The 17,582-nt window shown below is 35.9% G+C and overlaps 1 protein-coding gene and 1 long non-coding RNA gene across 6 annotated transcripts in view; one reads left to right on the top strand and one right to left on the bottom strand.

Moving 5' to 3' along the window:
* LOC101738757 (solute carrier family 12 member 6) overlaps positions 1 to 17,582 on the top strand; it is a 419,122-nt gene that overhangs the window by 331,982 nt on the left and 69,558 nt on the right. For 2 of the 5 annotated variants that reach the window (XM_062668777.1, XM_062668775.1), the window contains exons 1-2: positions 8,241 to 9,026; positions 10,757 to 10,908. The exons of the other annotated variants lie outside the window; for them this stretch is intronic. In XM_062668777.1, coding sequence (XP_062524761.1) covers positions 10,824 to 10,908 — 85 coding nt within the window. In that variant the 5' untranslated portion in view covers positions 8,241 to 9,026; positions 10,757 to 10,823. Of the gene's footprint in view, positions 1 to 8,240; positions 9,027 to 10,756; positions 10,909 to 17,582 lie in introns of those variants that run through there. 5 annotated transcript variants of the gene reach the window in all.
* LOC134198949 (uncharacterized) lies at positions 9,844 to 11,646 on the bottom strand. Its single transcript, XR_009973248.1, has 2 exons — positions 11,384 to 11,646; positions 9,844 to 10,896 (listed from the first exon to the last, which is right to left on the bottom strand). It is a non-coding gene; the product is annotated as an uncharacterized LOC134198949 (long non-coding RNA).

Here is a 17,582-nt window from a genome sequence, read left to right as displayed (position 1 = left end):
GGATACTGGGCGGGGTATGTCAGAGTCGAACTGACTAAAACCTCCTGTCGCTCAACAACCAACGTCCAAACCTCGCATGGGACAGAACTCATGACAAGGCAAAGGGGGGAAAGTGAAGCGCTTAGTGCGGAGCACATCTCTCCCATCACCCTCCCCCTCGGGACGCCGGACTGGCGGCCGTCGGCGCCACGACCACCAGCCAGATATAGATGGCGCCGGTTAGAGTGGGTTACCCTACGGAATACCCCGCTGGGCCAGAACCAGCGTGGGTCGAGGATAGCTGGCCTTCCATCACCCGGATGCTCTTGCGTAAAACGTGTGCAGAGCAGCTTGCACGTCGTCTTCTTAGGCCCCCCTCGCCGGTCCCCAGACCGACATGTGAGGGGGACCCGAAACACTTAGAGGGCCAGGGCTTGGGCGAGATCCGCCTCCTTGGCTCCCGCTCGACAGCGGCGGGATTGTGCGTCTCTCACGCGCCCCGCCGCCTCCTTCTGCGAGATGGTGCACTCGCAGAAGTCGAGCATCGATTTCCACGACTCCTCGTCGCCGAGCATCGATGCCACAACACTCGACAACGACAAGTCGGTTCCTATTTTTGCGACGAGGACACGGCGCCACCCCTGCCATGCGGGGCAGGCGACGAGCGTGTGCTCCGCCGTGTCCAAGTCGCAACCACAATGGTGGCACTCTGCCGTCGGCTCGGCTGTGATCCGGTGCAGGAACTCACCGGAACAACCATGCCCAGTGAGCACCTGCGTGAGCCGGAAAGTGAGGCGTCCTCTGTCACGATTCACCCAATCCACAAGGACCGGGCTAATCGCCTCGACGGTCCTACGACCAGCCGAAGGATTAGCCAGCCGTCTGGACCATGACTCCAGCACGAACCGCCGAGATTGGGCCCTCCGCGCTCTGACCACACTGGAGCTGGGACGCGCCACGCCCCGGGCACGAAGGTCAGCCCGCCACTTATAGTCAGCGGCGAGCGCCTCCGCTTCCAGAACCCAAGGCGGCGTCCCAGCCAGTACACACGCCGCCTCAAAGGAGATGGTGCGATAACCACGGATGACCCTGACAGATCCTGAGTTCTGAGAACTCAAAAAAGGTCACGTGATAACTGATTGAATTACCTAAATGAAATACATACTACCCCGGGCCCACGACGAGCGTGTCGCAGGCCCGGAAAAAGATCCGCCGGGAAGCCCCGCAGAACCCAGTCGTAGCCGATGAATGTTCCACAGCAGAGGGCTTAGGTTACTCTTGTGGAACACCGCGCTCAACGGGGAAGCCTCACCATTATTGGCCTAATTTTGGTTCTCAACTTTACTATTCAGAGATAGAGATTCCGTCAATATTTTGAATTTCACCTACTTTCAACAGTTAAAAATAACATAAACATGTTATAAAAGTTGTCTGATCACAAGTGATCCATCTTCGAAACACTCGTCTCGTCAACAAAGCCATTATATCATCCGAATGATAAAAAGTTTGCAGTTCGTGTCGATGGAAACAATGTCGAAATAAACACAAAATTCCCACGATTTTATCAAATTTCTATAAAGGCCACACAACGGAATTATCTGTACAATAAAATACTTATCTCCATATAAAATCCTTTACATCCATAAAGTGATTAAATATACTGACGATTTATGGAAAGCAAATCGATAATCATAATTCTAGCAAATTTTATATCCAAAAGATTAGACCCATATCTAAAACTACAACTACAAATATACATAACGCATGGTTACGAGTGATGCGACTTGGAATTATAATCGTGAGGCGATACATGGTGAATAAAATAAATATATACCAAGCGCGGGTTCAGGAATAACTGTACTACTCTACTCACTGGTAGTAGGGCGTATTGTAAGCACGCAAGAGTAGGCACAAATTTCTTGATTATTTATGCCACGATGCAGTCATGCATTGCTGTTTAAAGGGTGGAGCAGACGTTGTATAATAAAACTATTGACACTAGCACCTCATATTTCAAAGTGAGTTGCGCTACTCCGTGATATTGTGTTTGGCACTGTCATCATATTTTCTACATGTATACAGCAAAGGAACTTTATAACCCGATTTTGAACATTATCATAATACGATTGACACTTGCACCTCATGTCCTTAATTATAAGCTCTATGCGTTCCGATGACCAGCTTAATGCAAAGATGGGCAGTGAATATATCCAAAAAATATCATGTTAAAATACACATAATGAAAAATCTTACCAAGCAGATAAATTGGATAGGAATCTCACATCCCCACTCGTTAGTTTCGTATCAAAAGACTATTCACATTATGATTATACATAAAAAAGCCATTTCTTTTACGGAATGCTCCTAATGGTAATGGGTCTCTTAATATAAGCGAATGGGCTCCACCGCCATAAGAATGCCTAGAACGTTTGCAAGTTTAATTTTTACTATTGGAAAATTTTAATTTTTCCATTATGTCAGAAAATCGTCTTTCATTTAATTGTTCGGTTATCATATTGAGAATCATGCTCCATTTAAAAATAAAAAGACGACCTCTTTTTGTATCATGTTACAAAAACTTTTATCTAAATACAACGTACTTATATATATCAGCCGTAATTTATGTTCGGTATTATGTCATTTCATAAATTTAACAATGCGAGTATATCAATGATGTGGTGCGGAAATTTGACGAGGTTAACGATACATTAAATAAATAATATAGAATCAATAAGTATACACGTCTTATGATGTATTGATTTGAATTTTTATTGCAATTATATTGTAAATTGGAAAACAAGAATGCTTACCTGTTTTTTTTTTTCTCAATTATTTTATTACTTTTAGCAGATGTGCACATAGCCTACCAGCTTCGGCCATCGTTGCTCTTAGACAATGGAAATGACAATGGTACATACAGCCTGATGATTTTTAATGCTGAGAACTCTTTTAAAATCTCATTTGAAGAAGGACGTGTTATAGCGCTCAATGATCGGTTGATCTTGTTACTTATCCGAATTCGAGAGGGATTACGATAAAACGTCTATTAAAAATTCAATAGGGGTGACCTCTGGGGCTATTTAAGCCGGCGAAGAGACCCATTGTGTATTGTTACTACCGCTATGGAAGCTCCAACTTAGCGTGCCTTCGACGGAAGGTCGGTTTGCATTGTATTTCATTATCTTTCTATAAATTACGTAACCATATTGTGTCTGTATTTATTTCGTATTAAAAGTTAAAAGCCATATTGTTTATTGGTTTATTTGCCTTCTCGTTATAGCTTAAGTTTGAATTCAGTTTTATTTGAATGCCCATCTACAATGACTGCTAATTTAAATATATTATATTATATTTTAAGTTCTCCACCCTAGCTTAAATTTGAATTCAGTTCTATTTGAATGCCCATCTACAATGACTGCTAATTTAAATATATTATATTATATTTTAAGTTCTCCACCCTAGCTTAAATTTGAATTCAGTTCTATTTGAATGCCCATCTACAATGACTGCTAATTTAAATATATTTTATTATATTTTAAGTTCTCCACCCTAGCTTAAATTTGAATTCAGTTCTATTTGAATGCCCATCTACAATGACTGCTAATTTAAATATATTTTATTATATTTTAAGTTCTCCACCCTAGCTTAAATTTGAATTCAGTTCTATTTGAATGCCCATCTACAATGACTGCTAATTTAAATATATTATATTATATTTTAAGTTCTCCACCCTAGCTTAAATTTGAATTCAGTTTTATTTGAATGCCCATCTACAATGACTGCTAATTTAAATATATTATATTATATTTTAAGTTCTCCACCCTAGCTTAAATTTGAATTCAGTTCTATTTGAATGCCCATCTACAATGACTGCTAATTTAAATATATTTTATTATATTTTAAGTTCTCCACCCTAGCTTAAATTTGAATTCAGTTCTATTTGAATGCCCATCTACAATGACTGCTAATTTAAATATATTATATTATATTTTAAGTTCTCCACCCTAGCTTAAATTTGAATTCAGTTCTATTTGAATGCCCATCTAAAATGACTGCTAATTTAAATATATTATATTATATTTTAAGTTCTCCACCCTAGCTTAAATTTGAATTCAGTTCTATTTGAATGCCCATCTACAATGACTGCTAATTTAAATATATTATATTATATTTTAAGTTCTCCACCCTAGCTTAAATTTGAATTCAGTTTTATTTGAATGCCCATCTACAATGACTGCTAATTTAAATATATTATATTATATTTTAAGTTCTCCACCCTAGCTTAAATTTGAATTCAGTTTTATTTGAATGCCCATCTACAATGACTGCTAATTTAAATATATTTTATTATATTTTAAGTTCTCCACCCTAGCTTAAATTTGAATTCAGTTCTATTTGAATGCCCATCTACAATGACTGCTAATTTAAATATATTATATTCTAAGTTCTCCACCCATAAAACCTTGTGCTTTTTTTTAAATCTAGAAACACACACTCAATAGAACATAACAAGATCCATAACCAATATAGCAAGATTGAAGGTTTAGGTTAAGGTTTGTTAGCTAAAAATTTTAGAATTCCGATTGATTAAAATTAATTATGATAATGTTATAGGAATAGTAAGAATGAACAATACAAGAGATGTGACAACTTCAGATAATAGACATTTCTGAAATTGCTTCCGTTAAACTAACTAAAAATATATTGTAAATAAAACGAGTAATTCCCTCTGCTTCGAAACGTTTATCAAACTTTCAAAATATTTTTAAAACAAAAAAGTACCAATTCTTTTTGTGTAATATTAACTTTTACATTTAAATAATCAACTGATGTTGGTGTATGATGTAGTGAGAAACACAATAATTAAGTACTCAACTGTATAACTCACTCATCCGGTAGTCCGTGTATGCCTTGAAAGAAAAAAAAAACCATCAACAGTATTATCATCCATCATTGTGGATTTTATATATACAGAAAACATCAATATTAAAAAAGCTGTAAGAAAAACAGCATGAAAATTAGTTCCAAATAAAAAATTTGATGTATACTTTATGTACCTCTTGTATACTGGTGGTAGGACCTCTTGTGAGTCCGCGCGGGTGGGTACCACCACCCTGCCTATTTCTGCCGTGAAGCAGTAATGCGTTTCGGTTTGAAGGGTGGGGCAGCCGTTGTAACTATACTTGAGACCTTAGAACTTATATCTCAAGATGGGTGGCGCATTTACGTTGTGGATGTCTATGGTATCCAGTAACCACTTAACACCAGGTGGGCTGTGAGCTCGTCCACCCATCTAAGCAATAAAAAAAAATGTAAATTAAATGTAATTAATATTTTAAATATTGCCTTCTCACTCGAACTTCCGCGTCTAATTACAATAACGTCAAAAGATATTTTGTGCGTTATAAAATTATTGAGACCTCACCAATTAGTTTTAAAAGTTCTCAAACTTATTAATATCTGAATGAATTAAAAATCCATGGATGGTTCTTTCAGAATTTGGATAACATAAATTTTCGATGGACGAATACACCGAAATCGTCAACGTCCCTATTCAAACTACATCGATCAAATATCCAAAGCATTTTATCGTACCTTTCCCAATAAAACGCCAATGCGTGTTTACGATACAACATGAGGTCACGGAAACGACTCTCGTTAAGTAAAGGACAAGCTTAATGCCCTTAAATTATACTTTAATACAATTTGACCATATATATTTTCATGAGCCCATATTATCTCTTAAGGATGTCACAATAGTATGATGGAATGGTACAATGGTTTATATGTATTCATGGTTTATACACATTTTTTAAATAAACGACTACATCAAATATATAAATAATAATAATATAAAGAGTTATATTAAATAATATAAATAATATAAAAAATATATAAATAATATAAAGAGTTATATAATAAATAATAATAATATAACGCTTTATATTATTATTATTATAGACGGTGATATAAATTGGCGGCCTTATCGCTAAAGCCTTCTCTTCCAGGCAACCTTGCAGGTAGAGGAATAAGCAAATTAGCATGGACGGTGTTATATCTTAATAAACTTACATAAAAATATATACTTATATACACACGTGCAAATAAATACAATGTAAGATAGACTTACATACGATTAAATACAAATAAATACTAAAAATATGCAGATAGGCAATCTTAACTCGTTCGCTTCGAACACGCCATCGATTGAATTCATTTCTAATAGATTAATTAAAACCTTTTAAATGCAGCTCCGCTCGCATTAATATAGAAAAATGTATCGCTTGGGTACAATACTTTTTCAGGATAAAAGTATGTATCTTTACTAAAATTATCTTATACTTTTCTGTACCGACGCAAACGTGTTCACTAATTTTCATGACGATCGATTGAATAATTAAGACGTGAAACCGTAAAAAACAGAAACAAATTCACTGTCACAATTAGAATATTAACAAGCGTATTTTAGATAGTTTGGAAAATTGTAACTACATGTATCGGAGCATCGGTTCCCTCTATAGATTAATTATTAAATTAAAATAGTATTCACTGTTTGAAACTACGTGACTTCCATACTTATAATTTGCATAAATACTGGTGGTAGGCCATCATCTGAGTCCGCACGGGTAGGTACCACCACCCCCCACCTATATCTGCCCTGAAGCAGTGATGCGTTTCGGTTTGAAGGGTGGGGTAGCCGTTGTAATTTTTTTTTATTGCTTAGATGTGTGGACGATCTCACAGCCCACCTGGTGTTAAGTGGTTACTGGAGCCCATAGCATCTACAACGTAAATGCGCCACCCACCTTGAGATATAAGTTCTAAGGTCTCAGTATAGTTACAACGGCTGCCCTACCCTTCAAACCGAAACGCATTACTGCTTCATGGCAGAAATAGGCGGGGTGGTCGTACCTACCCGTGCGGACTCACAAGAGGTCCTACCACCAGTAAAATAAGCGGGGAAGTGGATGTCTATGGACTCCAGTAATCAAAAAGCACCAGGTGGGCTGTGAGCTCGTCCACCCATCAGAGCAATAAAAAAAAATAAAAATAAAGAAAATTCTAAAGGATGATGTACAATTTTAAAAATACGTCTCGCAATGTAATAAAGAATTGTATAAAATATTTTTCGTGCGCGCAATGAACAAAACTAATAGAGCAACGTCCGTAATTCGTGCGGCGTTAGCAAAACACCGACCTCACGGGCTTTGGGGCGCGAGAGAGCGGTCCTTCATTAAGCCCGATAAGACACGACACGGCCTCGTCTTCAGGAGACGTCAGACCGCGGTAACAATGATTCCTCATCTTGTTGACGCTTTCAAAACGGCGCACTTAAGAATAAAATATAGCACCGTTTTAAAGGAAACCTTACCATCCATAATTTCAATGGTTAAAAATACGTATTAATATTTTAAATGCGAAAACAAGTTTGTTTATTACGTTTTCGCGAACGTTATTTACGAACTACTATATATATCGTAAGGTAAATTTGTATACATCTTTTCAGGCGTCCAAATAGGAGGATAGAGTACTTTTAAAAAAAAAGTATTGCTCTCGAGTTTTATAATTTTTTTTCTACCTTGACGTAACCGAATCTGCGTTTTTAAATTCGGGTTTATATTTATTACCTTACTTAAATTAATTTTTATTATATGTCATATATTTTACTTATTACTTACTAGCTGACCCGGCAGACTTCGTAGTGCCTCAATCGATAAATAAAAGACCTATACTTTTGTATAAAAAAAACTTAAACAAAAAGAAACCGTCCGACGGGGGACACATCAAAGGAATCATATTTTTTCACCTTTTAAACCTTCTCTGGACTTCCACAAATAATTCAAGACCAGAATCGGTCCAGCCGTTCTCGAGTTTTAGCGAGACTAACGAATAGCAATTCATTTTTATATATAGAGATATAGATAGATTAATTATAAATTCCTGGGTGAGAAAAAAAATATGAAGACGACCCAAAACTAAATTTAGAATGTGATCGTTTTTAATGACACGTAAATACATATTGGAAGTAATTTTTTTTACACACCGCAACGCGAATATAGCTGTCCACATTTTATTGCGTATGTAGTAGAAACACAAGCTTATGGTTCTATCTGACAGTGGGTGGTCACACTACATTTTTTCTCAGCAAAAATACGCAAGGCACACTGACCCACTTGTAACTTGAAATATTCCCAGTCACCAGTACATAGATGGGAAGAAAGCTGCAACCAAACAAACTACTGTTTTGTCATCCTCTGATTTAAAATTTAATATATGTAACTTCATCAATAAAGCTATTTTTAAAACTTTACAACAATTTTCTTATAACGCTAACATATTTAAGCCAGTTGGATTTGTAACGTCATCCGCAGTGAGAGATAAAAACGTCATTATAAGACGTAGCCTATCGTAAATCAGCACGGGACGTAGAGGGAATTATAAGGGTCGCCGCACACGTATCTCCTCCGTGCCGTAGACATCGCCTGACGTCTACGTTTATCTAAAACTGCACATTGCAAAGCATCGTCATAGCATCTACTATGGTATTTCCTCACTATCGCACAGAAAAATGACCGGGATGCGGTTTTGTACTTTAGGCTGACACTTCGCCAACGTCTCATTATCGACTTTGTCACCCTAGTTGTTGCCCCAATAATCTGACCTGACTTGTAATCAACTAAATCATGAGAGTCATTCTACTCTAGTCCACCCTAGTGCCTCCAAATTTAAGTGAATGAAGCGAGGCGATACCAGGGCAAAAATTGTGCGGAGAACCTAAGGCAGTGTAGGGCGCGGCGGCGCTGGAAGCCGCGAGCTACGGGGCGCGTGCGCGGGGAGACGCGCCGGTGCGGGGCGCGGCACAGCCTCCCGGCTCCTGCACTCCGCCGCCGCCCGCCGCCCGCATCGATCCCGCAGCCTCCGGCGAGCCGGCCATCATCGCGCGCGACACGAACGCGCGCCGCACGCGAACTTCGCGCGTCCGCACGCGTACACTCGCCCGCTCCGAGCTGCACGCGCCCTCTATATACCTGACCACACTCACACAGGTTAACTAACATCCTCGCTTACGTAACGTCTAGAATATCCACCGTATCCATTGACAGGTTATGTGTGTACTCAGCCGATCGTAGCTCTTGTCATTTCAAACCATTCTAACCTTAGGTTTACAGTGTTTAAAAATGCTATCAACACTATTAGATGGTAATAGTTAAAATCATGTTAAATAGTAAGTATATTGAATGGTATTAACATTCGAATTCAAATAGAGCGCACCACTGCTACTGGTAGTAAGCAAAAACAACAGTAGCTTTCATATAAATAATTGCTTTAACAGAGTTATTTACGCTTGGTTAAAAATAGTGCTCTATATTTATCATAACAGTGATTTTCCAGATATGAATAGTACTTTCACATTTTTATAAGACTTTTTTTAGAAACGGTGTTAAGACCTTGATATTATAAGGAAAAATCCAGATTAAGTAATATTTTCTTGCTTCGGCTTGTATGTGTAGCTTTTATATAAATACTGTGTTTAATTACTCTCAATATCCTTTGTGTGTTCTTCTAAAATAAGGTTAAATTTAAAAGATTCTACTAAATGTTTTACTACAATTATAAACACACTACAAATAAAATACTATTTAACTACGCGTTAAGAAATATTTTTATAAAAATCAGGCAGTTGAGTAGAATAAACGAATTAAAGTCGATTTTCAAACATAAATAAAATTATACACATTCAAAATTTGCAAGCTCCATTCAATCGACAATTGCACAGCAACAAAGATCCCTTTGTTGTGTTTTTTTTTTTTTAAATAAATGATTTTTTTGAAAGTTCTAAAAAGGTAAATGAAATATCAATTCTTAAAGACTTTCACGTTGTTTTTCTACATATTAAACCAAAAACAAAGTAAAATAATGTAATGTAAAAGAGCTATTGTAACTTCAAAAGAACGTTAACATTTAAATTGCACATACAAGACAAAGGAATTAACATTGTTTGATAAGGTCTAGTATACATACCGTATACATACATAATCCATTTTCTTATAGCACAATGAAATGAAAACATTCCCATCTTTATTCCTCTTTTTATCTTTAAAAATAAAACTACATAATATTCCTAGTAACATATAACGTGCTACCAAAAATAAATAGTCATACAAGAAAATAAATTATTTCGAAATATACGATAGTTGAACTTGTTTTGATAGATGCTGAGCAACCAAATAAGTAGGCACTTTAGTAAATACTTATCCAAATATACACCAATAGCGTAATAAGTGTTTTGACCTTTTCTACGCCTGTTAATTAGTAAGATTATTTTGTCATGTTATTAACACGGATTAGCTACAACAACTTCTTAATTAGCGTAACATTCTCATGACGGCACCTGTACAAACAGCAATGCAACTATCACGTCTCGGGGTAAACTCAGCGTGATCCAATATTAATTAACATATCACGTAAAAATACAACATAAAAAGTGTCACATCTCCAACTCAATCGCACAGATCGACGAAATATCCTCACGGCATCGTTTCCAAGATCTTTAATCTTTAAATTGACAATATACAAATATTTTTCTTATGAGAATCCGTGTTTAATTTGTTCGCGGATTTAGCGTTTTGAGTGTAAGTCAATAATCAAAGCAATAAGGTTAACTATTTACGGCGCTATTTAGTCATCAGGAATCACTCATCACTCATTATCTATGTTCTTGGTGCGTTCGGATGCGGTCGCGTGCCCAATGTCGTGACAAATCTTTCGGCGGTAGTAATGAGAGGCGTTGCGGTCGAGACATAAATACGGGCGCCGTCGGTCAGTGACAAGTCCGTTTTACAATGGCTTCCGAAAAAGAAAAAATGGCAGCGGCCGAAACGAAGTCGCCATCCAACAAAAGCAACTGCGCCTCACCTGGAAAGAAAGGTAAAACATAGATTTAGGAACTTTTTTTTAAGTCCATACTACAGTAAGACATTGTTGGTTTTGATATACATTCAATAAATGTTCTAATGAAGATAATTAATGTTCAATCTACTCTGTAACGTCTTCTTTTGTCTTATTAGTTATCTTTTAGTCACTGGTTAATTTAAATGTGAATAAACATTTACATATAGAAAAACTAAGATTATAATTCAAACTTTTAAGCAAACTGTTCGTCATTCTAAAATATTAAGCTTCGAATACATTTGAGGTTTCATTCAAATATTCGCTGGTAGCAATAATATCGCAATTATAGACATTTAGCTGATATCCAAAACTACGCGTGTGCCAGTCTGGTCTCCATGAGTCACTGTTATCACTACGTAATTTTTATACCTAATTTCTTTTACTCTTCTCCTAATTATTGCTTTGGATAATGGTAGAAGGTCTACTTTAAAGTTCGAGCTGGTATACTTACCTTTCATAAATAAAGACTCCAACATAGACACACATTCTTCAAATACTGATAATTTTCAAGCCAATGCAAACACTTTTTTCGAAATTTAATTCACAATTCGACATTTATGATCCTTTTTACAAAAGATTGGAATACAAACAAAAGCGCTTATATTATTACGTATGTGTAATAACATGCTGCCGATAACTTTGAGGTCAACATAGGTTCACGGCGCGTTATCAAAACCTAACAATAATGGAATTGTTCGAGTCAATGAACACAAACAACACATATTGTGAAAACAAAATAAATAATTTAAAAGGTCGTTCAAATTTTATTTTAGTTAAATGATATATTTCTCGCTCATATAGCACATGTTTATTACTAAGATAATTTTTTACGGACTGAAACATTGAACATGATTAAAATTTTTACTCAAAAAAGCGATGGACCATCGCCCAAAACAAAACTAAAATATGTCCATAAATAAGGAAGCTATAACGTTTTATTATAGTTTTTAGCAACATAGTGGACTATGACGTCAAAGCTTGCCGTAACGGGAGAGGGCATTACCTTACATGCTGAGCTATACTGAGCTTATTTTTCTCTATCAGCCGATATACGTTTTTTCTTCAGTGCAACCTATTAAACAATTGATCAATAAATCGGTTCTGCAAGAAGTTTTATTTCAAATCAAATGAGAACGAATAATAATATGAACTAATAATTAAATGAGCGGGAAATATTAACGTAGATACTTTACAAATTCTGCCTATTTCTGCCGTGAAGCAGTAATGCGTTTCGGTTTGAAGGGTGGGGCAGCCGTTGTAACTATACTGGGACCTTAGAACTATATCTCAAGGTGTGTAGCACATTTATGTTGTAGATGTCTATGGGCTCCAGTAACCACTTAACACCAGGTGGGCTGTGAGCTCGTCCACACATCTAAGCAATAAAAATAAAATAAAAAAATAAAAAAAGATTTAGCGGGTAAAGCTCGGCTGTACCGATGGTTTTACTAGCGTATATTAGCGATCATGACCATTCACCATCAGAAAGATAGTGTGCCCTCGAAGACTGAAAAAATTCACAAGTTCCTCTTCCTATGCATATTATAATGAAAATGGTGAATTTTTTTTCAGAATACAATTTTAAACAAAAGGCCTTAAAATGACTTGAATTACTTTTCAACACAATGTCTCGAGTGCGAACTATTCATTAAATAATGTTTAACAAATTTGTATTTAGAAAAGTCAACGGTTACATCAATAATTATAGGTTTCAATTCGATTTTATTTAAAATTCACAGAATACGACACAGAGATTTTTCTAACAAATATAGTAAAGAAACATAACTCAAATTAATTTTATACGAAATCGCTCCGGAAATATCTGATCGTTAAAGTTTTCTGCTATTGAACGTTAATCAAATAACAACACTCAATTAAATATTTTCAATTGAGTTGATTCTATTTGTAAATTTGCAGCACTTGAAGTCGTCGTGGCCTAAAGGATAAGACGTCCGTCCGGTGCATTCGTGTCAAGCGATGCACTGGTGTTCGAATCTCGCTGGCGGGTACCAATTTTTCTAATGAAATACGTACTCAACAAATGTTCACGATTGACTCCCACGGTGAAGGAATAACATCGTGCAGTAAAAATCAAACCCGCAAAATTATAATTTGCGTAATTACTGGTAGTAGGACCTCTTGGGAGTCCGCACGGGTAGGTACCACCGCCCCGCCTATTTCTGCCGTGAAGCAGTAATGCGTTTCGGTTTGAAGGGTGGGGCAGCCGTTGTGACTATACTGAGACCTTAGAACTATATCTCAAGGTGTGTGGCGCATTTACGTTGTAGATGTCTATGGGCTCCAGTAACCACTTAACACCAGGTGGGCTGTGAGCTCGTCCACACATCTAAGCAATAAAAAAAATAAAAAAAATTGTAAATTTTTGAAGCGGAAATTACAGAAGATTCTACAATTCATTCATTCATATGCGATCTTATTACGTGTTAGAAAACTAATATTTCATTAGGTTATAAGTAACCTAGAGCCAAACATTTACGAGTACAAGGCGAAGGTGAGGATACACGGAAATAAACCGGTAAGTGGTCACTTGTAGTGCTTCACACCTTGTAGTGAAGCCGCTTACGTTGTGTACCAGATTGGAGCTGTTATTTACCTATATATACATAGGTACAAGTATATAAAGATTTCACAAAAAAAAATTGTAATAAATCTAAATCCACTTTTAACACCGAAACATTTGAACAGAACAAATTTGCCAAATTATGAAAGCTACCCTATTCTTCTAATAGTAATACTCTTACTAATAATTTTTTTTAAATTTTCCTTTAATACTTAAAATAACAGGTTTCTCTAAAATTGTTTCCTTGTAAAATATTCTTACACACGTTACGTACAGCGCAATTAGCATCAAAAAGTTAGGTAATGAAAAATTACAAACATAAACACAAGGAAATTGTCTGTATATTTTGTTCAATGTGGGAGGCAATTTAACTAGAGGGTCCAATAAACTGGGCTGACATTAAACTGAGCGCCTTTGTGTTTTGCACAAAGGCTGTCGCTGAATACCCGGGTTCAAGTTAGCTTTGACGCAAGGTACAAGTTAATGTAACTAAACTAAAATGTATGCTCAATATTGTATTTGAATTATCTATATTCTTATACATATATAAAAATGAATTGCTGTTCGTTAGTCTCGCTAAAACTCGAGAACGACTGGACCGATTTGGCTAAATTTGGTCTTGAATTATTCGTGGAAATCCAGAGAACGTTTAAAAGGTGAATAAATATGAAAATACTCGGAATTATATAAAAACAAACAATTTTGTTTTTCCTTTGATGTGTCCCCCGTCGGACGGATTCCTTTTGTTTGTTTTAAGTTTAGTTTATACAAAATTTTAGGTATTTTATTTATAGATTGAGGCACTACGAAGTCTGCCGGGTTAGCTAGTATGTAATAAAAAGAATTGAAACTTTCATGACTTTACATATTAACAAACTTATTTGAAAGCGAATCTTTAAATGCCAATGCATAGTTAGACGTTTAATAAATTTTTTTTGTTCAACGAATTTGTTTAGTGAAATTCCCTAAGCATTCAATCAGTAACATTATTTCAGAGATATTTGTAAACACAAACTTCATCTTTAATTATGGAAATATTGAAACCCAGCACAGAATAAAAATAAACTGTGTTAATTAGTAAAAGTAAAACTCTCTCTGATTAAATACATATTATAAAAGAGTTATACCAAATTAGCCAAAGCACCCTTTTCATTTATGAACTTTATATCTTTCCTACGTTCTTACTACGTTTTGAAAGGTACATTCAGTAATTCTAATAACCGTAGGAAATTAAATAGAAGTTTGTTCTTTCTTGATGTCCGACTTGGTAACGCACCATGACAGGGCAGGCCGACCCCTCAAGTCCCACTCTGAACTTTTTAAATTGAATTTCAGTCCCTTGCTTCACGAAATTTTTGATCTACTTGCGTTCATAATAAATTGAGAATGTCACTTTCGTATTGATTGGAGGATTGTTAATCTACTATATTTGATTAAAATCTTATTAATTAAACACCGCGCGTAATTCGTTTCCAAATGAATCTTGTCCACCTGATGGTTGTCTGGAAGAGATCGCTCTTAACGATAAGACCGCCTATTGTACTTTTTGTATTTAATGTATCGCACTGTTTATTTGTTTTTTGGTGTACAATAAACAATACTCTCTCTCTCTTAATTACACAATATTTTTAAAAAAGATATTAAGAATATAATTCTTAAAAACCACTATATTCAAAATAAATTGCCGTTGATGGCGGTGTCTACGACACAAGCCGCCAGTGGTTGGGACTCCAGAGTGAGAAACCTCCTCACAATGCGCGCAGATTCGAGGGTATTATTATTGATTAATATTATTCTTATTGTGAATGAGGATATGAGAAAAAGGAATGTGTGTTGAGATGACGGCTGATAGAGGAGAATAGTATAGAAAAATTGGCTATGCGAACCCACTAGTGGGATAAGGTGGAGATAAAGAAGAAAAAGACTTTCGTATTGATTTAAATATCTACCACCAAATTTGTTTGCACGTGAATGTTTTATAATAACAAATATATTCACTTAATATCCTGATTCATTTACTGAACCAATACTGTAAGCCCCACCTTAAATAGAGGTAATCTATGCTAATAGCCTGCAGTGTACAATCTGAATGCAATTGAAGTTTGCATATTTAATGTCGGCAGCGGCAAGCACTTCGTGATTTGTATAGAATCAAGTAATTGCTCAATATTGCATATTTTAGGAACAAAAGTCAACATGTCATTCTCACTCAGAGTAAAGATCTAACGTATAATGAAAAGAAATGAAAAAGCAGAATCTTTCAAATGGATGGGCTTTGTTCATTTTATACACAAATAAGAACGGACGTTAGTGATGCGACACGAAAATTAAACATAAATTATTCATCAGATTAAATAACTGAGACATAATTTTGGCCGGAAATTAAATCTAAGAAATACGTAGCTAAGAAATTATCGGTTCTTTTAGTATAAGCAATTCTTTCTTAAACTTTTGATTCCCGTCACATTTCGAACATACTGAACGTGGAAAATACCTACCTAATTGATTTTTCTCGAGACAGAAACGTTATGTGGTAATTTATAAATAAAATGCTTACAGCCCTGTGAGGACATACAAATTCGGTGTTAAATATGAGGGAAATGAAAACTTTGGATATATTGTTTTTATTAAGCTGAAAGAACAAAAGATAAATTCGAAAACAAATCACAAAGATCTACTCACAAAGGACTGGAACATTCTGAACCAGAGATAATAGAACGCAATGTAAAGAATAAACAAAAATAGAAGCTTTCACTTTGATTTGATTCTGGAGAAATGAATTCCGCTATTTTTATTTTATCAAACTAATACTCTCTTTGATAAAGTGAAGCTTTCTCATCTCATATACAATCTTTGATTCAATACAAGTTCAGTACAAGTATCAAGAGCAATTCACAAAACACAATGAATGGACAGTTTTTGTTACCAAATTAAGTATTTGTGGTAAACATCAATAAGTTTAATAAGAGAAGCCAAAAATTGTGATTTTGGTTACTTTTTTTGTTTGTTTAATATTTGGAAGAATGACTTCAAAGACGGTAAATTGTGGAGGTCGATGCAATCAAATGAATGCGCATCACTACAGCGCACGTCACGCTAGAAAGGTGCTCATCTTGTGCTCAGTTCAAAGCTAAGCATTAATGTAGTCTGAACATTTAATCCCGGAACTGAAGTACTAAGATAACTCGCATTTACTGTAAACTCATATTGAACTCACACTCTTAAATATATGTTTTGTACGCCACTAATTAACTACTGTAGCGTTCATTAAAACTTCTATGTTAACAGCTCACATTTTAAAGTACTTGCTCGGTGCACAAAATTTAATATGAATTCCCTACAAACATTATTTAAATTTTGGAGTTATTGTATATTTAGAGACATTTCAGCTCTTAATCTAGGTTAGAGATCAAGTGTCAGGGCTCAAGTCAAGGCTTTAGGTGAGCCTTGAAATCATTTGCCCATCTAAGGCTGTATTATTCACAATATGCAATATACATTCACTGTATTATGCAATGATGATATTTTATATGTACACTTTAAATACATAGAATGCTCAAAGGCAGACTAATTCATAAATTTTCATTCAGCCAGTACGCCAAAATGTAATGTTGAATTCATTTGACATTAAAGACATTTGAGAGTATCAATTCATTCACATTTGTACGAACTTAGGTAGGACCTTTTGTGAGTCCGCGCGGGTAGGTACCACCACCCTGCTTATTTCTGCCGTGAAGCAGTAATGCGGTTCGGTTTGAAGGGTGGGGCAGCCATTGTAACTATACTGGAGACCTTAGAACTTATCTCAAGGTGGGTGGCGCATTTACGTCGTAGATGTCTATGGGCTCCGGTAACCACTTAGCACCAGGTGGGCTGTGAGCTCGTCCACCCATAAAACCAATAAAAAATAAAAAAATCAAAAAAATAAAGTTTGAATCATATTATTAAAAAAAGACTACATTTTGAGTCCAGTAGTAAGGTCGCATGCTTGCTTTCGTCTCTTTAAAAGCTTTTCGAACACTCTAAACGGTTTTCTAATACGTTCCGCGTCAGAATTTACGGAAACTTA

The sequence above is a fragment of the Bombyx mori genome, chromosome 5 (genome assembly GCF_030269925.1).
Source record: "Bombyx mori chromosome 5, ASM3026992v2".
In the NCBI taxonomy this organism is placed as follows: Eukaryota; Metazoa; Arthropoda; class Insecta; order Lepidoptera; family Bombycidae; genus Bombyx; species Bombyx mori.
The sequence above is the reverse complement of the archived record's forward strand: the minus strand, read 5'-3'. Positions and strand labels throughout refer to the sequence as shown.